This window comes from Salmo salar, chromosome 01 (assembly GCF_965601325.2).
Source record: "Salmo salar chromosome 01, fSalSal1, whole genome shotgun sequence".
NCBI lineage: Eukaryota > Metazoa > Chordata > Actinopteri > Salmoniformes > Salmonidae > Salmo > Salmo salar.
In genome coordinates, this window is record NC_138291.1 from 10,465,548 (window position 1) to 10,492,962 (window position 27,415).

At 43.2% G+C, this 27,415-nt stretch overlaps 1 protein-coding gene across 1 annotated transcript in view; it reads right to left on the reverse strand.

The window, feature by feature from the left end:
- mdga2a (MAM domain containing glycosylphosphatidylinositol anchor 2a) overlaps positions 1–27,415 on the reverse strand; it is a 212,315-nt gene that overhangs the window by 136,683 nt on the left and 48,217 nt on the right. The window contains exon 2 of the mRNA XM_014210233.3: positions 19,849–19,988. Coding sequence (XP_014065708.3) covers positions 19,849–19,988 — 140 coding nt within the window. The remainder of the gene's footprint in view (positions 1–19,848; positions 19,989–27,415) is intronic.

Here is a 27,415-nt window from a genome sequence, read left to right on the forward strand (position 1 = left end):
AGGTCAGAGGTGACATCTGCTGACCGAGGACTAATGCTATGGACAACAGGCTGGACTGACGGTAAATTGGGTCAGCCATGGGATAAATTATATTGCAAAACACACCTGCTATTCTGGATTCAAATGAGCCAATGTAGTGCATGTTTTAAAAAAGGTTAAATAATGGACTAATAATGTAAATTTTTTCGAATATGGGCTTTATTCAGCCTGTGAATAAACAATCAATCAATCAGTAAAAATCAATAGTACCTTTTCTTTATGTGTCCATAATATTCTCTCTATTGAGAACAGCAACAACATATCAAACTGTAATACATACATACAGAATACGTGGACAACTACAAATACCTGGGTGTCTGGTTAGACTGTAAACTCTCCTTCCAGACTCACATTAAGCATCTCCAATCCAAAATTAAATCTAGAATCGGCTTCCTATTTCGCAACAAAGCCTCCTTCATTCATGCTGCCAAACATACCCTTGTAAAACTGACCATCCTACCGATCCTCGACTTCGGCGATGTCATTTACAAAATAGCTTCCAATACTCTACTCAGCTAACTGGATGTAGTCTATCACAGTGCCATCGGTTTTGTCATCAAAGCCCCATATACTACGTGCTCCAGCAGGTATATCTCACTGATCATCCCCAAAGCCAACACCACCTTTGGCTGCCTTTCCTTCCAGTTCTCTGCTGCCAATGACTGGAACGAATTGCAAAAATCGCTGAAGTTGGAGACTTATATCTCCCTAACTAACTTTAAACATCAGCTATCTGAGCAGCTAACCGATCGCTGCAGCTGTACACAGCCCATCTGTAAATAGCCCACCCAATCTACCTACCTCATCCCCATTTAGTTTTTATTGACTTTTTTTTGCTCTTTTGCACACCAGTATTTCTACTTGCACATCATCACCTGCACATCTATCACTCCAGTGTTAATTTGCTAAATTGTAATTACTTCGCTACTATGGCCTATTTATTGCCTTACCTCCTTACTCCATTTGCACACACTGTATATAGATTTTTCTATTGTTATTGACTGTACTTTTGTTTATCCCATGTGTAACTCTGTGTTGTTGTTTTTTGTCGCACTGCTTTGCTTTATCTTGGCCAGGTTGCAGTTGTAAATGAGAACTTGTTCTAAACTGGTTAAATAAAGTTGTTTTAACCTGGTTAAATAAAGGTGATTTTATTTTTTAAAATACATAACAAAAATCTCCATGGTAAAACTGACTGAAATGTATATCTATGGCACTATTCAAAATCCATTAAAAGGACAAGCGCATCAAATATTTAGAAGGTGGCTTGTGTTGGAGTGGTTCTTGTGAGACAGCGACGTGTCTTACATTCCAACGCCATCCAGTGAGTCTGGATTCAGCATGAGAACTCTGAGAAAACCAGAACTATAACTGAACCACAGAAAACAGCTGAATTCCATGCAACTCTTTGAGGTATTCTCAATGGCACTAAACGTGTGCGATAAGCAGTCTTTATAATAGGTTCAGTGAAATGTGTTGTTTTACAGGGTCAGCCATAGTAGTATGGCGTCCCTGGGGTAAATTAGGGTTAAGTGCCTTGCTCAAGAGCACACTGATAGATTCTTCTAACCAGCAACCATTCGGTTACTGGCCCAATGCTCTAACCGCTAGGCTACCTGCCGCCCACATTAAGTATTTCATGTGTTTGAGTGTTTGGAGGAGAAATGCATCTGAAACAAGGCAACAAGAATCTAGGCATGCCTGGAATTAGTGATCTGAGAAGGGAGGAGGATGAGAACACCAGTCTCCCGCTGCCTGGCTATCCATCTGAATGGATGTTTCATATACAGATACAGTATATACCATTAGCTTCATTTACATATACAGTATATACCATTAGTTTCATTTACATATACAGTATATACCATCAGCTTAATTTACATATACAGAATATACCATCAGTTTCATTTACATATACAGTATATACTGTATATGGGGGCGTTGGACTAGTAACCAAAAGGTTGCGAGATCGAATCCCCGAGCTGACAAGGTAAAAATCTGTTGTTCTGCCCCTGAACAAGGCAGTAAACCCACTGTTCCTAGGCCGTCATTGAAAATAAGAATTTGTTCTTAATTGACTTGCCTAGTTAAATAAAGGTAAAATAAAAAATAGAAAAATACGATCAGTGGAGCGTTTGGCTTCCGAAGGTGAGGAAGAAAACTACTGCGGTCGGCAGCAGCAATGGTCTAGGAATACGCAAAGGTTGCTGGATCGAATCCCTGAGCTGACAAGGTAAAAATCAGTCATTCTGTCCCTAAGGAAGGCAGTTAACCCACTGTTCCCCGCACCTCTCTGATTCAAAGGGGTTGGGTTAAATGCGGAAGACACATTTCAGTTGAAGGCATTCAGTTGTACAACTGACTAGGTATCCCCCTTTCCCTACTACACTACACTCACCTCCACTACACTAGACTACAGTCGTGGCCAAACATTTGAGAATGACACAGATTTTCATTTTGACAAAGTCTGCTGCCTCAGTGTCTTTAGATATTTTTGTCAGATGTTACTATGGAATACTGAAGTATAATTACAAGCATTTCATAAGTGTCAAAGGCTTTTATTGACAATTACATGAAGTTGATGCAAAGAGTCAATATTTGCAGTGTTGACCCTTCTTTTTCAAGATCTCTGCAATCCGACCTGGCATACTATCAATTAACTTCTGGGCCACATCCTGACTGTTGGCAGCCCATTCTTGCATAATCAATGCTTGGAGTTTGTCAGAATTTGTGGGTTTTTGTTTGTCCACCCGCCTCTTGAGGATTGACCACAAGTTCTCAATGGGATTAAGGTCTGGGGAGTTTCCTGGCCATGGACCCAATATATCGATGTTTTGTTCCTCGAGCCACTTAGTTATCACTTTTGCCTTATGGCAAGGTACTCCATCATGCTGGAAAAGGCATTGTTCGTCACCAAACTGTTCCTGGATGGTTGGGAGAAGTTGCTATCGGAGGATGTGTTGGTACCATTCTTTATTCATGGCTGTGTTCTTAGGCAAAATTGTGAGTGAGCCCACTCCCTTGGCTGAGAAGCAACCCCACACATGAATGGTCTCAGGATGCTTTACTGTTGGAATGACACAGGACTGATGGTAGCGCTCACCTTGTCTTCTCCGGACAAGCTTTTTTTTGGATGCCCCAAACAATCGGATAGGGGATTCATCAGAGAAAATTACTTTACCCCATCCTCAGCAGTCCAATCCCTGTACCTTTTGCAGAATATCAGTCTGTCCCTGATGTTTTTCCTGGAGAGAAGTGGCTTCTTTGCTGCCCTTCTTGACACCAGACCATCCTCCAAAAGTCTTCGTCTCACTGTACGTGCAGATGCACTCACACCTGCCTGCTGCCATTCCTGAGCAAGCTCTGTACTGGTGGTGCCCCGATCCCGCAGCTGAATCAACTTTAAGAGATGGTCCTGGCGCTTGCTGGACTTTCTTGGGCACCCGGAAGCCTTCTTCACAACAATTGAACCGCTCTCCTTTAAGTTCTTGATGATCCAATAAATGGTTGATTTAGGTGCAATCTTACTGGCAGCAATATCCTTGCCTGTGAAGCCCTTTTTGTGCAAAGCAATGATGACGGCACGTGTTTCCTTGCAGGTAACCATGGTTGACAGAGGAAGAACAATGATTCCAAGCACCACCCTCCTATTGAAGCTTCCAGTCTGTTATTCGAACTCAATCAGCATGACAGAGTGATCTCCAGCCTTGTCCTCGTGAACACTCACACCTATGTTAATGAGAGAATCACTGACTTTTCAAAACTTTTGGCTGGTCCTTTTGTGGCAAGGCTGAAATGCAGTGGAAATGTTTTTGGGGATTCAGTTAATTTGCATGGCAAAGAGGTACTTTGCAATTAATTGCAATTCATTTGATCACTCTTCATAACATTCTGGAGTATATGGAAATAGCCATCATACAAACTGAGGCAGTAGACTGTCAAAATGTATATTTGTGTCATTCACAAAACTTTTGGCCACGACTCTACACTGCACTCCACTCCCACTATACAACACTCCCTCTGGCAGTCATGCAGACAATTAGAGGAAATTGTCCATTCAGCCCTGGAATGGACCTGGCTGGGGCCTGTGTGAGCCTTCCTGTACGGGCTACTTATGAGCGGGGAAGGCGGGATCTGCAGTCCACGGAGCTGAAGCAGAGATCCATTCAAGAAGGTTATGTGTGGGGCGGGCATTGTGCAGCCACTAACACCCCTACCCCACCCTCCAACACCTCCACCTTGCAACTCATCCCCTCTCACTAGCTAATTTGAAACGTTTCACACCCCCATTTTCCAAGACAGATAACTTTTGGTCTGGTTCGGTGATCTACTTTTCTCACGGCACCACAGAAGGAAGAATAAAAACAATAATAATACCACTGGGGTTGAGGCACGTTCTGAGATCGGACAGATCCGGAACCTAACTTTGGGTGGCAATCAGGGGGATAAAATGAATTTCATGCTTTGCTCAAGATGGTAGGTAGCATGGATTTGTTTACACACAGATTGGTGTTGGTTAAGGAACAGCTTTGGAATTCATGGGGCTTAACTACACACGGCTTTCTTTTCGGTGGGGGGGTTAATAGGATGTCCTCTCTCTCTCTCAGCAACTTGAACCTCAAAGTTTGGATTTAAGTAAAACCGCTGTAGCTTTTTACTCAGTAAATAGAGAGAAAGCAGCTTTAAAACTTCTAGACCCCAGACACTGTCCCCCCCACAAAAACTGGCATTCAGAATTCCAATTTGACGTTGAGACTGGAGTTTTGCAGGTACTATTTAATGAAGCTGTCAGTTGAGGACTTGTGAAGTGTCTGTTTCTCAAACCAGACACTCTAATGTACTTGTCTTCTTGCTCAGTTGTGCACCGGGGCCTCCCACTCCTCTTTCTATTCTGGTTTGAGCCAGATTGTGCTGTTCTGTGAAGGGAGTAGTACACAGCATTGTATGAGATCTTCAGTTTCTTGGCAATTTCTCAGTTGTATTGCTTCTTTAATCAGGACAGCAGTTTTCAGATGTGCTAACATAATTGAAAAAGGGTTTTCTAATGATCAAGTAACCTTTTAAAATGATAAACTTGGATTAGCTAACACAACGTGCCATTGGAACACAGGAGTGATGGTTGCTGATAATGGGCCTCTGTACACCTATGTAGATATTCCATAAACAATCTGCCGTTTCCAGCTACAATAGTCATGTACAACATTAACAATGTCTACACTGTATTTCTGATCAATTTGATGTTATTTTAATGGACAGAAAATGTGCTTTTCTTTCAAAAACAAGGACATTTCTATGTGACTCCAAACGTTTGAACGGTAATATATGTAGCTATAATGTCACATTTACAATATGCTTATAGATGTGTTATACTGTATATGCTTCAATATATACAATATAATGTACAAAAAATACAGTAATGCATTTCTTTGTAATGTGGCTTCATAGTCATTATGTGCTAATAATGTGTTCCATCCAGTCTATCAATGCCACTGGATGTAGCCTATAATACGATGATGAAGCACGTCACAGAATGTTTGGAAAGAGCAGAAGAGGAATCTGTTCTTATTCTTGTTTGTCGTTCACATAGTCGTTCACATATGATGCGGTTGCTGGTTTGCCTGCGTGTAGCTAGTCAGCTGCAGCAACAGCAGATGACTGGCATATGAGAGGAGCGACTCAGCCCCCCGATCAGCACACTGCAGTGACGTAGGCTCCAGTGTGGGAAAAGACAGGCGAGCGTCCCCATTCACCAGGCTATTTATAGCACGCAATGCCTCAGCGGTCTGTCATAAGCAGCAGCCTAGGGGATCTGCCAGTCAGCCACACTTGTTGTCTGTGGGATCTGCCAGTCAGTCACACTTGTTGTCTGTGAGATCTGCCAGTCAGCCACACTTGTTGTCTGTGGGATCTGCCAGTCAGTCAGCCACACTTGTTGTCTGTGGGATCTGCCAGTCAGCAACACTTGTTGTCTGTGGGATCTGCCAGTCAGCCACACTTGTTGTATGTGGGATCTGCCAGTCAGCCAGCCACACTTGTTGTCTGTGGGATTAGCCAGTCAGTCAGTCACACTTGTTTACATTTTTACATTTTAGTCATTTAGCAGACGCTCTTATCCAGAGCGACTTACAAATTGGTGCATTCACCTATAATATCCAGTGGAACAACCACTTTACAATAGTGCATCTAAATCTTTTAAGGGGGGGGTTAGAAGGATTACTTTATCCTATCCCAGGTATTCCTTGAAGAGGTGGGGTTTCAGGTGTCTCCGGAAGGTGGTGATTGACTCCGCTGTCCTGGCGTCGTGAGGGAGCTTGTTCCACCATTGGGGTGCCAGAGCAATGAACAGTTTTGACTGGGCTGAGCGGGAACTGTGCTTCCTCAGAGGTAGGGAGGCGAGCAGGCCAGAGATGTCTGTGAGATCTGCCAGTCAGCCACACTTGTTGTCTGTGGGATCTGCCAGCCAGCCACACTTGTTGTCTGTGGGATCTGCCAGTCAGCCACACTTGTTGTCTGTGGGATCTGCCAGTCAGCCAGCCACACTTGTTGTCTGTGGGATCTGCCAGTCAGTCAGTCACACTTGTTGTCTGTGGGATCTGCCAGTCAGTCAGTCACACTTGTTGTCTGTGGGATCTGCCAGTCAGCCACACTTGTTGTCTGTGGGATCTGCCAGTCAGCCACACTTGTTGTCTGTGGGATCTGCCAGTCAGCCAGCCACACTTGTTGTCTGTGGGATCTGCCAGTCAGTCAGTCACACTTGTTGTCTGTGGGATCTGCCAGCCAGTCACACTTGTTGTCTGTGGGATCTGCAAGTCAGCCACACTTGTTGTCTGTGAGATCTGCCAGTCAGCCAGCCACACTTGTTGTCTGTGGGATCTGCCAGTCAGTCAGTCAGTCAGTCACACTTGTTGTCTGTGGGATCTGCCAGTCAGTCAGTCACACTTGTTGTCTGTGGGATCTGCAAGTCAGCCACACTTGTTGTCTGTGGGATCTGGCAGTCAGTCAGTCACACTTGTTGTCTGTGGGATCTGCCAGTCAGTCAGTCACACTTGTTGTCTGTGGGATCTGCCAGTCAGCCACACTTGTTGTCTGTGGGATCTGCCAGTCAGCCAGCCACACTTGTTGTCTGTGGGATCTGCCAGTCAGTCAGTCACACTTGTTGTCTGTGGGATCTGCCAGTCAGCCACACTTGTTGTCTGTGGGATCTGCCAGTCAGCCACACTTGTTGTCTGTGAGATCTGCCAGTCAGCCACACTTGTTGTCTGTGGGATCTGCCAGTCAGTCACACTTGTTGACAGTGGGATCTGCCAGTCAGCAACACTTGTTGTCTGTGAGATCTGCCAGTCAGCAACACTTGTTGTCTGTGGGATCTGCCAGTCAGAAACACTAGTTGTCTGTGGGATCTGCCAGTCAGTCACACTTGTTGTCTGTGGGATCTGCCAGTCAGCCATACTTGTTGTCTGTGAGATCTGCCAGTCAGCCAGCCACACGTATTGTCTGTGGGATCTGCCAGTCAGCAACACTTGTTGTCTGTGGGATCTGCCAGTCAGAAACACTAGTTGTCTGTGGGATCTGCCAGTCAGTAACACTTGTTGTCTGTGGGATCTGCCAGTCAGCCATACTTGTTGTCTGTGGCATCTGCCAGTCAGTCACACTTGTTGTCTGTGGGATCTGCCAGTCAGTCAGCCACACTTGTTGTCTGTGGGATCTGCCAGTCAGCCACACTTGTTGTCTGTGGGATCTGCCAGCCAGCCACACTTGTTGTCTGTGGGATCTGCCAGTCAGCCACACCTGTTGTCTGTGGGATCTGCCAGTCAGCCAGCCACACTTGTTGTCTGTGGGATCTGCCAGTCAGTCAGCCACACTTGTTGTCTGTGAGATCTGCCAGTCAGTCAGCAACCCTTGTTGTCTGTGGGATCTGCCAGTCAGCCACATTTGTTGTCTGTGGGATCTGCCAGTCAGCAACACTTGTTGTCTGTGGGATCTGCCAGTCAGCAACACTAGTTGTCTGTGTGATCTGCCAGTCAGCCACACTACCGTAATTTCCGGACTATTAAGCGCACCTGAATATAAGCCGCACCCACTGAATTAAAAAAAGAATATTATTTTGAACATAAATAAGCCGCACATGTCTATAAGCCGCAGGTGCCTACCAGTACATTGAAACAAATGAACTTTACACAGGCTTTAACGAAACACGGCTTGTAACAAAAATAAATAGGCTTTAACGAAACACGGCTTGTAACAAAAATAAATAGGCTTTAATGAAGCACGGCTTGTAACAAAAATAAATAGGCTTTAACGAAACACGGCTTGTAACAAAAATAAATAGGCTTTAACGAAACGCGGCTTGTAACAAAAATAAATAGGCTTTAACCTGTTGGGGCTAGGGGGCAGTATTGACACGGCTGGATAAAAAACGTACCCGATTTAATCTGGTTACTACTCCTGCCCAGTAACCAGAATATGCATATAATTATTGGCTTTGGATAGAAAACACCCTAAAGTTTCTAAAACTGTTTGAATGGTGTCTGTGAGTATAACAGAACTCCTATGGCAGGCCAAAACCTGAGAAGATTTCAAGCAGGAAGTGGCCTGTCTGAGAAGTAGTGTTTCATCTTGGCTCTTTTTATTGAAGACATTTTACATTTACATTTTAGTCATTTAGCAGACGCTCTTATCCAGAGCGACTTACAATAGTGAATGCATCCATTTCATTTCATTTCATGCATGCATTCTTTTTTGTACTGAAGACTCAGGATCTGTGCAATAACGTGACACTTCCTACGTCTTCCATAGGGTCTCAGAGCCCGGGAAAACGTTGAACGATATCGAGGCAGGCTCTGGCTGAAACACTTTATCGCTTTTGGCAAGTGGCCACTCAGAGTACTATGGGCTTAGGCGCGTGCCCGCTTCGACCGAATGCTTTGTTTTCCTTTGTCTGTTTATCTAAACGCAGATTCCCGGTCGGAATATTATCGCTTTTTAATGAGAAAAATGGCATAAAATGTATTTTAAACAGCGGTTGACATGCTTCGAAGTACGGTAATGGAATATTTAGAATTCATTTGTCACGAATTGCACCATGCTCATCACCCTTATTTAGCCTTTAGGATAGTGTCTAGAACGCACGAACAAAACGGCGCTGTTTGGATATAAATATGGATTATTTTGGACCAAACCAACATTTGTTATTGAAGTAGAAGTCCTGGGAGTGCATTCTGACGAAGACAACAAAGGTAAGAACATTTTTCTTATAGTAAATCTGACTTTGATGAGTGCTAAACCTGCTGGGTGTCTAAATAGCTAGCCCTGTGATGCCGGGCTATCTACTGAGAATATTGCAAAATGTGCTTTCACCGAAAAGCTATTTTAAAATCGGACATATCGAGTGCATAGAGGAGTTCTGTATCTATAATTCTTAAAATAATTGTTATGCTTTTGGTGAACGTTTATCGTGAGTAATTTAGTAAATTCACCGGCAGTGTTCGGTGGGAATGCTAGTCACATGCTAGTCACATGCTAATGTAAAAAGCTGGTTTTTGATATAAATATGAACTTGATTGAACAAAACATGCATGTATTGTATAACATAATGTCCTAGGGTTGTCATCTGATGAAGATCATCAAAGGTTAGTGCTACATTTAGCTGTGGTTTGGGTTTATGTGACATTATATGCTAGCTTGAAAAATGGGTGTCTGATTATTTCTGGCTCGGTACTCTGCTGACATAATCTAATGTTTTGCTTTCGTTGTAAAGCCTTTTTGAAATCGGACAGTGTGGTTAGATTAACGAGAGTCTTATCTTTAAAATGGTGTAAAATAGTCATATTTTTTAAAAATTGAAGTAATAGCATATCTAAGGATTTGAATAACGCGCCACAGGATTCAACTGGCTGTTGAGTAGGTGGGACGCTTGCCCCATAGAGGTTAACGAAACACAGCTTGTAACAGAAATAAATAGGCTTGTAACAAAAAATACAAAATTAGCAGTAAACAGTAGCCTACCAAGAAAGTCATTGGTCACCATCTTCCTTCTCCTGTGCACTGAAACCACTGAAACCATCTCCTTCGGTGTCGGAGTTGAATAGCCTCAGAATTGCTTCATCCGATATTGGATCGTTTTCATTGTCGCTATCGTCACTTTCATCCGGAGGCAAATCCCCCGCTGAGCCCTCTTCAACATGCAGCAGTCCAGCCTTTCGAAACCCGTTGATGATAGTGGATTTTTTGACAATGCTCGACGCTGTCTGGACCCACTGGCAGACTTGACCATAAGTTGCTCTTCGCATGCGGCCCATTTTAGTTAAGGATTTCTCCCCACTTGTCATCCAAGCCTCCCGCTGAACACGGAGCGCCACCTTAAATGCACGATTTACACTGATGTCGAGTTGCTGCAAATACTTTGTTGTGCCCCCAGCAATCAGGGTGACAAAATGACTACCGTAATCAGAATGATGGGAAGTTTGAGAGCGCTCGATTTAATCTAAACAGTAAACAGAAATAGTTGTTTGACCTCAACCCGTTCGGCAATTTCATTGGTCTAATGAAAGCTTCATGCCGCCAAAAAACTGAGCACGTCACAGAATGTGTTTTTTTATTTTTTTTATTTGAAAGCGGGAAAAATCCATATATTAGCCGCGTCATTGTTTAAGCCGCGACGTTCAAAGCCTGGGAAAAAAGTTGCGGCTTATAGTCCGGAAATTACGGTAGTTGTGTGTGGGATCTGCCAGTCAGCCACACTAGTTGTCTGTGAGTCAGGTGGACACCAGGTTAACATCCCCCTACACAGGGCAAATGACCCTAATCCCTGCCCTGGGATATTTTTCCCTGGGAAAAAGTGCCTCCTACTGGCCCTCCAACACCACTTGGAGTAGCATCTGGTCTCCTGTCCAGGGACCGACTAGGACCATCCCTTCTTAGCTTCAGAGGCATGCCAGCAATGGTATGCTGCTGGCTGGTCTGTGACAGCGGCACAATTGATCTTGGACTCTGACTGTGTGTGTGTGTGTGTGTGTGTGTGTGTGTGTGTGTGTGTGTGTGTGTGTGTGTGTGTGTGTGTGTGTGTGTGTGTGTGTGTGGTGTGTGTGTGTGTGTGTGTGTGTGTGTGTGTGTGTGGACAGTGTCTGAGGAGAGAGGAGGGAGGAAGGAAGGTGCATCAGTGTGTAATTAACTAACTAACTTACTAACTTACTGTACCGAAGCAAGGGATGATATAACAAGGTTCTGTCTGCTACACCCTCTCGCTCCCCTCTCACTATCCCTCCCTCCTTTCCTTTCCATATCAAAATAAGAGAGAGTGGAGGAGGAAGAGAGGAAGAGACAAGGTGGAGGAGTAAGACAGGAAGAGACAGTGCAGTGCTGCTTAAACTGGGAGGATATGGCAGAGGAAGGGCTAAAGTCAGAGACTCCACTTGAGCTTCCTGCACAAAAGGGTAATCCTCCCCATAATATGGGGTGTCTTTTGAACTGTCGAACACTTTGGAGTTTCAAACGACTTCTTGAAAAGAATGTTAACATGTATTACTTCCTTGTCATTGCAGACTTCACACACCCACTCAAACATTAGCACCTTCAGAATACTAAACCCCACTGCTCTAGAGAGACAGGATATCCTGGTGGGGAGTGACTGACTACATACCAATGCCCAATCCACTGTCAGTAGTACGCTGGTGTTGAACTTTGTTCTGTCTGAGACGTGTAACGCTTTAGTTTACATCGCAAACTCCACTCCACAAAAGCCATACTCAATAGGAAATGGTTGAGTCTGGTGTGGATAGACAAAATGTCTATCTTGACCCGTTTCAGGTCCGTGAAAGGAGTATGCTGGTGTGGACATTGAAACAGAGCCCATGTCTATGTTCCAATCAGAGCCCATGTTCCAATCAGAGCCCATGTCCATGTTCCAATCATAGCCCATGTCTATGTTCCAATCAGAGCCCATGTCTATGTTCCAATCAGAGCCCATGTCTATGTTCCAATCAGAGCCCATGTCTATGTTCCAATCAGAGCCCATGTCCATGTTCCAATCAGAGCCCATGTCTATGTTCTAATCAGAGCCCATGTCCATGTTCCAATCAGAGCCCATGTCTATGTTCCAATCAGAGCCCATGTTCCAATCAGAGCCCATGTCTATGTTCCAATCAGAGCCCATGTCCATGTTCCAATCAGAGCCCATGTTCCAATCAGAGCCCATGTCCATGTTCCAATCAGAGTCCATGTTCCAATCAGAGCCCATGTCTATGTTCCAATCAGAGCCCATGTCTATGTTCTAATCAGAGCCCATGTCCATGTTCCAATCAGAGCCCATGTCTATGTTCCAATCAGAGCCCATGTTCCAATCAGAGCCCATGTCTATGTTCCAATCAGAGCCCATGTCCATGTTCCAATCAGAGCCCATGTTCCAATCAGAGCCCATGTCCATGTTCCAATCAGAGTCCATGTTCCAATCAGAGCCCATGTCTATGTTCCAATCAGAGCCCATGTCCATGTTCCAATCAGAGCCCATGTCCATGTTCCAATCAGAGCCCATGTCCATGTTCCAATCAGAGCCCATGTCCATGTTCCAATCAGAGCCCATGCCCATGTTCCAATCAGAGTCAATGTTCCAATCAGAGCCCATGCCCATGTTCCAATCAGAGCCCATGTCCATGTTCCAATCAGAGTCCATGTTCCAATCAGATCCCATGTCTATGTTCCAATCAGAGCCCATATCTATGTTCCAATCAGAGCCCATGTCTATGTTCCAATCAGAGCCCATGTCCATGTTCCAATCAGCGCCCATGTCCATGTTCCAATCAGAGCCCATGTCCATGTTCCAATCAGAGCCCATGTCCATGTTCCAATCAGAGCCCATGTCTATGTTCCAATCAGAGCCCATGTTCCAATCAGAGCCCAGGTCTATGTTCCAATCAGAGCCCATGTCCATGTTCCAATCAGTGTCCATGTTCCAATCAGAGCCCATGTCTATGTTCCAATCAGAGCTCATGTCCATGTTCCAATCAGAGCCCATGTCCATGTTCCAATCAGAGCCCATGTCCATGTTCCAATCAGAGCCCATGTCCATGTTCCAATCAGAGCCGATGTTCCAATCAGAGCCCATGTCTATGGTCCAATCAGAGCCCATGTCAATGTTCCAATCAGAGCCCATGTCTATGTTCCAATCAGAGCCCATGTCTATGTTCCAATCAGAGCCCATGTTCCAATCAGAGTCAATGTTCCAATCAGAGCCCATGTTCCAATCAGAGCCCATGTCCATGTTCCAATCAGAGTCCATGTTCCAATCAGAGCCCACGTCTATGTTCCAATCAGAGCCCATGTCCATGTTCCAATCAGAGCCCATTTCTATGTTCCAATATTCATACCATACAGTACTTCGTACAGTAGAATGTATGCCAAATACATTACCTCATTCTACGCAGTATGCTAGTGTGGACAATGAAACAGAGCCAGTGTTCGGCTGTGTCCGAATACCCGTACTCGATAACCATTTTGGGTATGCGTAGATAGAAGGTTTTCCAGTATGTGAAATTTAAAAAAATGAAGTGATGTCATACTCTTATCTGCATGTCATCTGGCAGAATTCGCAGCATGCTATTGAGGAAAATAATTGTCTTTTTAGACCCACGTGTGTTTTACTACAGCTGATAATCAGATAAGAGGACGCGCTATACCAAAATGAAGGAATGGAGGGAAACAACGCAATTGTGCATTAGATTAAGAATGATCAGTATGGCTCTAGTATGTTGATATTTGTTGCTTAACGCATACTTTTTTTGTAAACAGTACGTTCAAAAATCGTATGTAGTATGATTAGTATTTCGTTTTTTTAATAAGTAGTATAGGCAAGAGTGACATGGCCTCTATGTTCCAAAGTACATACCAGCATATACTTAGAATGCATATCCATTGCCCAATGCACTACGTCATTTTAAGTAGTATGCTGAAACAGAGCAGCATGCTACATTCAAATCAAAATCAAATCAAATTTTATCTGTCACATGCGCCGAATATAACAGATGCAGACCTTATAGTGAAATGCTTACTTACAAGCCCTAAACAACAACGCAGTTTCAGAAGATACCCACACCAAAAAAATAAGAGATAGAATATCAAGTAATTAAAAAGCAGCAGTAAATAACAATAGCGAGGCTATATACAGGGGTACCGGTACAGAGTCAATGTGGAGGCTATATACAGGGGTACCGGTACAGAGTCAATGTGGAGGCTATATACAGGGGTACCGGTACAGAGTCAATGTGCGGGGGCATCGGTGTCAAGGTAATTGAGGTAATATGTACATGTAGGTAGAGTTAGTAAAGTGACTATGCATAGATAATAACAGAGAGTAGCAGCGTAGAAGAGGGTGGGGGCAATGAAAATAGTCCAGGTTGCCATTTGATTAGCTGTTCGGGAGTCTTATGGCTTGGGGGTAGAAGCTGTTTAGAAGCATCTTGGACCTAGATTTGGTGCTCCGGCACCGCTTGCGTGTGGTAGCAGAGAGAACAGTCTATGACTAGGGTGGATGGAGTCTTTGACAATCTTTAGGGCCTTCCTCTGACACCGCCTGGTATAGAAGTCCTGGATGGCAGGAAGCTTGGCCCCGGTAATGTAATGGGCCATACGCACTACTCATTGCCATACCAGGCAGTGATGCAACCAGTCATGATGCTCTCGATGGTGCAGCTTTAGAATCTTTTGAGGATCTGAGGACCCATGCCAAATCTTTTCAGTCTCCTGAGGGGGAATAGGTTTTGTCGTGCCCTCTTCACAACTGTCTTTGTGTGTTTGGACCATGTTAGTTTGTTGTTGATGTGGACTCCAAGGAACTTGAAGCTCTCAACCTGCTCCACTACAGCCCCGTCGATGAGAATGGGGGCGTGCTCGGTCCTCCTTTTCCTGTAGTCCACAATAATCTCCTTTGTCTTGATCACGTTGAGGGATAGGTTGTTGTCCTGCCACCACACGGTCAGGTCTCTGACCTCCTCCCTGTAGGCTGTCTCATCGTTGTCGGTGATCAGGCCTACCACTGTTGTGTCATCAGCAAACTTAATTATGGTGTTGGAGTCATGCCTGGCCGTACAGTCATGAGTGAACAGGGTGTACAGGAGGGGACTGAGCACGCACCCGAGGGGCCTCCGTGTTGTGGATCAGCGTGGTTGATGTGTTGTTACCTACCTTTACCACCTGGGGGAGGCCCGTGGATCTGTTGGTGCGGTATGCAAATTGGAGTGGGTCTAGGGTTTCTGAGATAATGGTGTTGATGTGAGCCATGACCAGCCTTTCAAAGCATTTCATGACTACAGATGTGAGTGCTATGGGTCTGTAGTCATTTAGACAGGTTACCTTAGTGTTCTTGGGCATAGGGACTATGGTGGTCTGCTTGAAACATGTTGGTATTACAGACTCAGACAGGGAGAGGTTGAAAATGTCAGTGAAGACACTTGCCGGTTGGTCAGCGCATGCTCGCAGTACACGTCCTGGTAATACATCTGGCCCTGCGGCCTTGTGAATGTTGACCTGTTTAAAGGTCTTACTCACATCGGCTGCGGAGAGTGTGATCACACAGTCATCCAGAACAGCTAAAGCTCTCATGCATGTTTCAGTGTTACTTGCCTCGAAGCGAGCATAGAAGTTATTTAGCTCGTCTGGTAGGCTCGTGTCACTGGGCAGGTCTCGGCTGTGCTTCCCTTAGTAGTCTGTAATAGTTTGCAAGCCCTGCCACATCCGATGAGTGTCAGAGCCGGTGTAGTACGATTCAATCTTAGTCCTGTATTGACGCTTTGCCTGTTTGATGGTTCGTCGGAGGGCATGGCATGGACGTCAGGTAGCCTAGTGGTTAGAGTGTTGGACTAGTAACCGAAAGGTTGCAAGATTGAATCCCTGAACTGACAAGGTAAAAATCTGTCGTTCTGCCCCCGTTCCTAGGCTGTCATTGAAAATAAGAATTTGTTCTTAACTGACTTGCATACTTAAATAAAGCTAAAAAAATTGCGGGATTTTGTATAAGTCCCGCTCCTTGAAAGCGGCAGCGCTAACCTTTACCTCAGTGCAAATGTTGCCTGTAATCCATGGCTTCTGGTTGGGGTATGTACGTACAGTCACTGTGGAGATGACGTCCTCGATGCACTTGATAAAGCCAGTGACTGATGTGGTGTACTCCTCAATGCCACCAGAAGAATCAAGGAACATATTCCAGTCTGTGCTAGCAAAACAGTCCTGTAGTTTAGCATCCGTTTCATCTGACCACTTTTTTATAGACCGAGTCACTGGTGCTTCCTGCATTAATTTTTGCTTGTACGCTGGAATCAGGAGGATATAATTATGGTCAGATTTGACAAATTGGGGACGAGGGAGAGCTTGTACGCGTCTCTGTGTGTGGAGTAAAGGTGGTCTAGAATTTTTTTCCCTCTGGTTGCACATTTAACATGCTGATAGAAATGAGGTAAAACTGATTTAAATTTCCCTGCATTATAGTCCCCGGCCACTAGGAGCGCAGCATCTTGATGAGTGTTTTCCTGTTTGCTTATGGCGGTATCCAGCTCATTGAGTGCGGTTTTAGTGCCAGCATCGGTCTGTGGTGGTATGTGGACAGCTACAAAAAGTACAGATGAAAACTCTCTAGGTAGATAGGTAGTGGTCTACAGCTTATCATGAGATACTCTACCTCAGGTGAGCAAAACCTTGAGACTTCCTTAGATATTGTGCACCAGTTGTTGTTTACATATATGCATAGGCCCCCGCCCCTTGTCTTACCAGAGGCTGTTGTTCTATCCTGCCGATAGAGTGTATAACCCGCCAACTGTATGTTCTTAATGTTGTCGTTCAGCCACGACTCGGTGAAACATAAGATATTACAGTTTTTAATGTTCCATTGGTAGGATTTACGTGCTTTCAGTTCATCCCATTTATTTTACAGCAATTGAATGTTAGCTAGCAGATCTTTTCCCACGAAACCGCAGTTTCCTTCTCCAGCGAATGACAGGGATCTGTTCCTGCTCGGGTGTCTGTAGTATGTCCCTCCCATCCGACTCATTGAATTAAAACTCTTTGTCAAATCTGAGGTGAGTAATAGTACCTGATGTCCAGAAGTTATTTTCGGTCATAAGAGACGGTAGCAGCAACATTATGTACAAAACAAGTTATGAACAACCCGGGGGGGAAAAAAATTGCATGGTTGGTTAAGAGCCGATAAGACGACAGCCATCCCCTCCGGCGTCAGACTAGGCAAAAAGTACGCTTCCCAGTAGTATGCTAGTGAGGACATTGAAACAGAACAGCATGCTACATTCCCAGTAGTATGCTAGTGAATCCTGGAGTAAATATACAACAACTATCCATAACATTATTCCCAATACTATTTGGCCTTTTAAAAAGTATCCTCCAGAGCCCATTTAGACTGGCACACCAATTAACGGGATAAAACATAAAGTGCCATTAGCGCTCATTAGTCTGACGATGTGTCAGCGGCTGGAACAGATACCACCGACGGATCAATAGAGCCACCACTACCAGTCATGGCATGTGTCACTTTGATTATGTCCTGAGCTGAACACAGAGTCCTGGGCTGCAATCGTCTAGTTTTGTCTGATGAAAGTAAATTGTTCACTGGCCACAACTTCATGGCGTTATTCTGTACTTCTGATCATGCCCTGAGCTAAACACAGTCATGGGTTGCAATCGTCTAGTTTTGTCTCAATGACAGTAAATTGTTGGGGCGGATTTAGCACCAAAACCCACATGGTCTAACACTGCACTTTGGAGGAGGTCAAAACATTTGGGGCTCCATTTTACACATGCATGGAGCCAGGCTCATCCAAAGACCCCTCCTAAAACTATATTATCTGTTGTCTCTCTGGAACATCCTAGAAAAACCTCCCATTGTTGAAGTTCCATTCAAACAAATAGACAAAAGCATAATCATATATTTAAATCTATTGCAACAGTACAAAAATGCAACCTAGTACAAAATGTCTTGGAGCAAATGTCGATGGAACCTACTCTTCTGGAAGAGGAAGATATAATGCTCATCACTGAGGGTAAAAAAAGCATTCTCAATCTCGCGTCTTTAGCAAAAAAAAATTGAAAATGTGGAATGAACATATAATTTGACCTAGCTAGAACAGTAGAGTCTACAACAGCAGTCTACAACAGCAGAGTCTACAACAGCAGAGTCTACAACAGCATTCTACAACAGCAGAGAAGAACAATATTCTTGGCATTATGGCTCTGTGCCTCTGGCTGGCACACCCCTGGCTTTAGCAGGCTAACACTTCTGTCAGTTGGGGGACAAGGCAGCCGATGCCAGGGCTGGATGGTGCCCCGTTGCTCCATCAGTGACAAGCCCCAGAAGCCAAGTTCTGGAAATCTACAGCGTGTTTGAAGTCCATCCACCCAATGAAATGGTGTTATAGTATAGTACCCGGCTTCATTGTAAGCCGCCATGGCGCCATCTCTCTGTGGTCGTATAGGTTGGACAATTGGACCTCAGTCAATTCATTACTGTGGAACTGTACTGTAATATAGTGGAGATGAATGAAACCATCTGTTATCAGGGTCCTAGCACATCACATACCCAATCCTACAATAAAACATTCCACATTCCAACAGTGACCCCCGCCCCTCTTCATCATCCATTGTGTCAACTCCTTGTATGCCTTTCCCATTCATTCACTTAACTATGTTGAGTAATAAAAGATGACTATCACACGTATTCATGAAGACTCCATGAGAAATGTGGTATGCACTCATCTTTTCCAGCTCTCTCTCTCTCTTGCTTTTAGTGTAAATGTTTGATTCCCTGGGTAGTTCTGTAGTAGAGAACATCTGATGATTTCTCCTGTGGCCGTTTCCCCCCAATGGAGAGCTCCTCTTCACTCGGTCTGATTGCACTCATTTGCACATGGAAAGACCTGGACAGAACAGCGTGACGCGGCCTAAAGAGGCCTTGCGACTGAGAGTGCTTGACGACGCCCTGCCACTCAGCTCCGGCAAATTTATGACAGTGGAGTGGAAGTCTAAAAGGTGGAGAATTTACAGGAGCCGTACAAATAGAAATACTAGTTACCATGGCAACTTGACTGGTCCACCCTTCAAGCAACGTTGACTTAAATTAGAGTCTGATCTAGTAATTCTAATCTTTTTTTTCCTTCTTTTTTTCTTTTACCCCTTTTTCTCCCCCATTTCGTGATATCCAATTGGTAGTTACAGTCTTGTCTCATCACTGCAACTCCCGTACGGACTCGGGAGAGGTGAAGGTCGAGAGCCATGCGTCCTCCGAAACACAACCCAACCAAGCCGCACTGCTTCTTGACACAACGCACATCCAACCCGGAAGCCAGCCGCACCAATATGTCAGAGGAAACACCGTACACCTGGCGACCTGGTCAGCATGCACTGTGCCCAGCCCGCCACAGGAGTCGCTAGTGCGTGATGGGACAAGGATATCCCTGCCGGTCAAACCCTCCCCAAACCCGGATGATGCTGGGCCAATTGTGCGCTGCCCCATGCGTCTCTCGGTCGCTGCGACAGAGCCTGGACTCAAACCCAGAATCTCTAGTGGCACAGCTAGCACTGCAGTGCAGTGCCTTAGACCACTGTGCCACTCGGGAGGCCAAGTAACTCAAATTCTATGCTCAGACCACAGCAACTTGACTGGTACAGTCATGGGTAAACTCAATATTGTCGCTGGTCCATCCATCACAGAACGTTGTCTTGAATGGTAATGTCAGTTCCAGTCATTCTGGTGATATGGCACAGACAACGCTGTACATCAGTCAACTGGATCTGGGGATAGTGCAGTGATGATCTCACCTGAGGTCGAGGGTGGCCCGAGACCAGACAGGCTAGCTCCAGGGTCTCTCCCTCCCGGATGGTGTAGACGCGCTCGGTATAGCGCTCCTCCTCGACGTTGCATGCATGGCCAGAGTGGATGATTCGGACTGTAGGAGGTGCTGTTAAGGAAGAAAATATCAAATCAATGAATGTCAGATTCAATGAGAAACACAGATGTAACTGGTCATATCAATCCTTTTTAATAAAGTGGAAAAGTGGATTATATGACAATCGATGAAATATAAACACATCTGCAGACCTTTTTTGGTGACAGGCTTTTGACACGACAGCGTCACGGTAGCTAGCGAGTGGTGGCTAATTAACTGTGAACAACTTCAACTAGCTAGCTAACAAACTAACTGTGGGGTAACAATTCAGATATGTAAAGTTAATTAGCTACTGCAACGCTCTTTGATAGCAAATGTAAATCTAGCTAGTCTCTTCACTAATGTTTACATTTTGATGTTTGTAATGTCTCCAATTTCCAAGTGTGTAGAAGGGGCACAATGTGTTGTGTGCGTCACAGTTTTCCGTCCGGGTAGTTGTTGTTGCCAATGCTAGTTTCAAGTGCTAGTTTCAAGTTATCAAGTGTATATTTATTGAAATTGAAAGTGGATTACAATGGGAAAGTCAAATGTCATAACATCTTCTATACCGCTCTGGTGACAAACACTTTTTTCCTTGCCTCCATTCATCCACATTGCTGCGATTTGCTACCACCGAAAATATAGTGAAGATTACCTATTATTTTTGTTTTCGTAAGGACCCCAAAAGGGTTGGTTGAGGGAACCCATTCAAGTAAATAAATACAATGTATTACTAGCTAGCTAGCTCATTATGAAAAGATTATCCAGTTCCTAGAGGGGAAATCTTTGAGGACAAAGCATCATAATATTCAGTGCTGTCTAATTTGAGTATAATGAAGCCTGTTTCTTTGTGATGTTTACTGTACTCAGATATGGAAAGCTGTGAAAGACTGTTTGCAGATGAAAAGAGAGGTTGCAAGAGACTAAGGGTATATCCTATATGCCATGGGTTATATGTGTAGGCCTACCTACAGTATGTTCACAACATACAGTTAAACATCACACAATGTATAGACCTATTACAGTTGGAGCAGGCCAACCCTGCAGGAGGTGTGCAGGGTTCGGGAAAAAAAAAAAAAGCATGTATTTAAACTTTTATTTAACTAGGCAAGTCAGTTAAGAACAAATGGATATTTACAATGACGGCCTACCCCAGCCAAACCCGGGCGACGCTGGGCCAATTGTGTGCCGCCCTCTGGGACTCCCAATCAGGGTGATACAGCTTGGATTCAAACCAGGTACTGTAATGATGCCTCTAGCACTGAGATGCAGTGCCTTAGACCGCTGCGCCACCCGGGAGCCAAATAACACCCCAGACTTTTATTCCATCCCAGCAATAACACACCTGATTCAACTTATCAAACCTAATGAGTTGATAATCTAGTGTGCCATTGCTGGGCTGGTATAGAAGTCTGCTCACTCAGTAGGTCAGGGATAAGTGGAGCAAGGTTGGCCACCGCTGGTATGGAGTTTGTTTTGTTCACCTGAAATGATGCTTTAGTAATAATAACCTACTTCTTACTACTCAGTTATCTATTGTTGTTTAGAGTAACATGTCTAATCTTTACATACCAGTTAGCTTATTTGTACATTCTGAAGTGATGAAGTGTTGATTCACTGAAGTCTTTAAACTGTTTTTAATTGTTAAACTATTATGCAAAATGAACTAGTGTCAATGTTGATTAATCACAATCCTGCAATAAAGAGGGGAAGGAGTTCTGTCTGTAATGTGTCTGTGATTCTGTGTTGTGTTCTCAAATCAACATTTCCTTTTTGTTGCAAGATCTCCAATCTGTTTGATTTGATTGTCACTCTCTCTCAGTATATCAGCTGTGTGAATCCATTCTGCAGCTTATCATATGTCATGCATCGCCAATATAATATGATGGAATTACTGGCCTTATGGGCATCTGTCATCTGAAGCAGAGCATGGCTAAACTCTCACATTGTTTACATGTTGAGCTGTATGTTCTCAATTTAAAATTATACCAGTAGACAATGTATATGAGGCAAACTATATACCACATTTGGTACATGCCTTTTAAGTGCTGACATAAAAAGAAATGGTGCAAATCCAACCCTTGTAATTTCGGTACAGTATGAAAATTAGGAGATGAGCATTACAGGTAACATTTTATGAGGTTCATTTAATTTCATTAATTTTAGCAATGTTGCTAGCAAAATGATTGAAGTTACCATAGACAGTACATGGTTGCTCTATGCATCAGTGGATAAACTAGAGACTGGGCTAACACAGCTAAACTTTAAGTCAATAATATGCGTTTTTTCTTCTTTTTTTTATGTTGGCTTTAGAATCGTGAGAGAAATAGGAACTAGCTAGTTAGTTAAACCTAGGTAGCTTACAAGGTTAGCTGACTTTTCTTAAAGAAAGCTACATGTCCCTCATGCTAGCCTTTACAGCCAAATATCACTTCAGAAAAATATTAATATGGCCAGCATTGTAGACCATTTCTGCTTTAGATCATCTTGAGCTAACAGAGAAATGCTGTGAAAACCAACGCGCTGACAATGCACTAAATTGCGTGTTTTGTTGAAATGTTTCGCCTACACGCACTGTTTACTCCTACCGCACTAATCTGCTGAGCACCTTTTGGAGCTCCGCCCTAGCAAGGCATTTGATTGGTTTGACGCGTTGAGAGGCGTCACTGATTTACACTGGGTTCTGACCCCTCTTTAGATGATTTTTAGATGATTTCTGACATGGAACTTCCTGGTTCGTGACGAGGCTACAGTCCATATAACTAGCGTGTAGAAACAGTGAAAAAACAGAGGTATGGCTAAAGTCACAGTCCATATAACTAGGGAAATTAATTTTTCTCCTGTTCATGAAAAACGTCTGCCTCTGCTGATTCACACAATGTTACCCGCATCTCCCCGGCTGATGTAAAGCACAGACGATTTGAGAGGAGCAAGATTTATACAATAAACCAAGGATATTATTCATCTTTAGAAACGGGAGATAAAAAAATAACCTATCTTATTAGACTTCACAAAGTTGTGCACGGGAGACCGACGAACCGGGATGTTTCCAATATTGATCCCCCCATATGAACAGCCAGAACTGAAGCCTTCAGTATCACAGAGCTGGAGCTTCAATGATATACTCATGAGTCATTCCCCTAGCTCTGAAATTAATGTAATTTTCTACTATTCTTATTGAGGTAGCCTCCTATCGTGCAGAGTAGAGTAGTTCATTGCAATGTGTTTGAAATGAAAATAATGGATGTAATGTTGAGAATGTGTATTGGGGGGCCATAACGCAACATAAGATTACTTTATGAGCCGGGAAAATATGTTTCTACTCATATTGTGTGTGTGTGTGTGTGGGGGGGGGGGGGGGTTATGGTAATTAAAAAGCACAGGCCCAAAATAGCTAACGAGCTAAAGGTTAAGGCTGTTCCATTGGACTGCACAACAAAGGGAAAAACTTAAGGTATTGTACTTCCTGTGTGCCAGCTGCCTGCAATGTACCCTGACCTACTTTTCTATTGTCTATTTTTAGAGAATGAGTCTCCCCCCCCCCAACATGACTCTGCTAATGTGGCCGTCCTGTGATGTCAGTCTTCTCTGTAGCATGCCTCACCTAAATATGGCCCCATAGGATGACAATGACGTGGGTACCCATTTTCTTGGTTCAGTGAGCAGCATATGTTCAGGGTTTAACATATGGAAACATATCTCGTGTGGATTTGAATAGAATAAAACGACCTCGGAGAAAAGAGAGGCAAACAATTTGGACGTGTGTTCATGGAGCCTGCATTCGCCCAGATAAAAAAATACTACAGTTTACTATAGAATACTATAGTAGTTACTATGAAATTCTACAGAATGCTGTAGTAAACTTTAGTATACTGTAGAATACTATACTCCACACTGAAGTATCCCTCAATCGTGTAGTGCTTACTAAATCATGTTTATATCAATTGGGCTGCTAGCTGCTAGCTTTACTGCTAGCTGCTAGCTTTACTGCTAGCTGCTAGCTTTACTGCTAGCTGCTAGCTTTACTGCTAGCTGCTAGCTTTACTGCTAGCTGCTAGCTTTACTGCTAGCTGCTAGCTAGCTTTACTGCTAGCTGCTAGCTTTGTCAATGCTGTTTTGATTTGTGCTCTCCTTGGGGAGCTCATACTGGGGATTTCCTCTGAGGTTCTCCCTCGATTGTGTAGTGCTTATTGTAAAATTGTGTAGTATGCTATACTCCACACTGTAGTATCCCTTGATTTATTTAACTATTTAAAAACACAATACAAATGTGGATACAATGCATTTAGAGATTTGTCGAGAATAACAAAAAAAATGTATTTAAAATGTATTTCCATTGTGGCCCAACATGTTACAGCTAACCCACATGAAAAAAAATACTACAGTATACTATGGTCTAATTACTGTAGTATTACTAGATACTATAATCTTCACTGTAGTGTTTTTGCAGACATTACTGTAGTATACTACAGTATTCACTATAGTGTTTTTGTGGACATGACTGAAGTATACTACAGTATTTACTGTAGTGTTTTTGACGACTTGACTAGTATCCTGCATTATTCACCGTAATGTTTTTGCGGACATGACTGTAGTATATTGTAGCAACACCTGCCGACTAGGGTTAGCTAAAATGGCACAACTACCACACTACACCAGTTACTGTTTAATGAGGGGAACACCTCAACCAGAACATAAGACTCTACACCAGTTACTGTTTAATGAGGGGAACACCTCAACCAGAACATAAGACTCTACACCAGTTACTGTTTAATGAGGGGAACACCTCAACCAGAACATAAGACACTACACCAGTTACTGTTTAATGAAGGGAACACCTCAACCAGAACATAAGACTATACACCAGTTACTGTTTAATGAAGGGAACACCTCAACCAGAACATAAGACTCTACACCAGTTACTGTTTAATGAGGGGAACACCTCAACCAGAACATAAGACTCTACACCAGTTACTGTTTAATGAGGGGAACACCTCAACCAGAACATAAGACTCTACACCAGTTACTGTTTAATGAGGGGAACACCTCAACCAGAACATAAGACTATACACCAGTTACTGTTTAATGAAGGGAACACCTCAACCAGAACATAAGACTATACACCAGTTACTGTTTAATGAAGGGAACACCTCAACCAGAACATAAGACTATACACCAGTTACTGTTTAATGAAGGGAACACCTCAACCAGAACATAAGACTCTACACCAGTTACTGTTTAATGAGGGGAACACCTCAACCAGAACATAAGACTCTACACCAGTTACTGTTTAATGAAGGGAACACCTCAACCAGAACATAAGACTCTACACCAGTTACTGTTTAATGAAGGGAACACCTCAACCAGAACATAAGACTCTACACCAGTTACTGTTTAATGAGGGGAACACCTCAACCAGAACATAAGACTCTACACCAGTTACTGTTTAATGAGGGGAACACCTCAACCAGAACATAAGACTCTACACCAGTTCAAATCAAAATAAAATAGTATTTGTCACATGTGCTGAATACAACAGAAATGGTTACTTACAAGCCCTTAACAAAACATGCAGTTTTAAGAAAAATAAGTGTTAAGAAAGTATTTACTAAAATAAGATAAAAAAGAAATTGAAAAGAAGAAAATAGAAAAATAACAAATAATTAAAGAGCACCAATAAAATAACTGTAGCGAGACTATATACAGGAGGTACCGGTACAGAGTCAATGTGGAAGCTATATACAGGAGGTACCGGTACAGAGTCAATGTGCGGGTGCACCGGTTAGTTGAGGTAATTGAGGCAATATGTACATGTACTGAACAAGTCAAAAGTTTGTACACACCTACTCATTGTTGTCACGTCCTGGCCAGTATAAGGGTTAATTGTTATTGTAGTTTGGTCAGGACGTGGCAGAGGGTATTTGTTTTATGTGGTTCGGGGTGGTGTGTTATTTAGGAGGGCATTTGATTTATGTATTCCGGGGTTTTTGGGCACTGTTTGATATTCATGTAATTCTATGTTTAGTCTAGTGAGTCTGGTTCTATGTTTAGGTAATTGGGGTGGAGACTCTCAATTGAAGGCAGGTGTGGTCTATTTGCCTTTGATTGCGAGTCCCATATATTAGGGTGTGTTTGTATTTTGTGGGAGATTGTTTCTTGTCTAGCATATGTGAGCCTGAGAAGACTGTCTGTAAATCGTGAGTTCGTTTTGTTATTTTTGTATGTTCATTTTGAGTTTATTAAATGTTCAAGATGAACAATCTCAATCCTGCTGCATATTGGTCCTCCTTTTCCGACGATGATTTTGCTATATCGTCTGACGACGATGACAGCCGTGACAATTGTTAAGAGAATTATGTTCTCAATGTTAACTTCAATTAAAATACTCCGTCTGCAACTCAGAGTTCGTAAAGTTCTGGTTTAAATAAAACAGACAGAATTCCCAGCTTACAATAGTCAAGAATGTTTATTCACGAGTGTGCTCTGCAGTTCATATACAAAGACATCGATTATATACCAGGCTCCTTTATTTACACATGCACATACACACGAACATTAAGGCGAGTTAGTTATCTTCTTCCCCAGAACTCTCAACACTGTAGATCATTACCCAGCTGACAGTTTCATTCCTCTGAGATTAGGGAAACCTTGAGGGGTACTCACTCTCATATCATAAACACTCAGAGTTCAAGCTATGCCGGGTCAACCACAGTTTAACGGTTCTTGGTGTTTACTTAAACACACACACTAACATTCCTCTCTTCCCCAGTCCAACCTAGTTAGATTTATGCTGAACATTTTAGTTACTCATTATACAGGCTACATAAACCATATCACTAATAATTAGGTTTCAGGGTAGAATTATTTAATCGTTATCTTTTAACATAGAAATTCTTCTATCACACATTCAAGGGTTTTTCTTTATTTTTACTCTTTTCTAAATTGTAAATAGTAAAGACATCAAAACTATTAAATAACACATATGGAATCATGTAGTGGCCAAAAAAAGAATAAAAAAAATCTAAATATATTTTATATTTGAGATTCTTCAAAGTAGCCACCGTTTGATTGATGACAGCTTTGCACTCTTGGCATTCTCTCAACCAGAACATAAGACACACAGGTTTGTGACAGGCCACCTATTGAGTTGGGTAAACAGTTCTGAGCAACGCAACGGAGCCGACAACATACCTCAGCAAAAAATAAACCAAAATGCTTTACATTTAAACGTTAGTGATTCTAGGCCCATTAAAGGGAAACTCTACAGAGGCAGATGTAAAGAAGAAACTACATTTTTTTGTAATTTATTTACTTTTTACCCCTTTTTTCCTCCCAAATGTTGTGGTATCCAATTGGTAGTAGTTACAGTATTGTCTCATCGCTGCAACTCCCGTATGGACTCGAGAGGCGAAGGTCGAGAGCCGTGTGTCCTCCCAAACACAACCCAACCAAGCCGCACT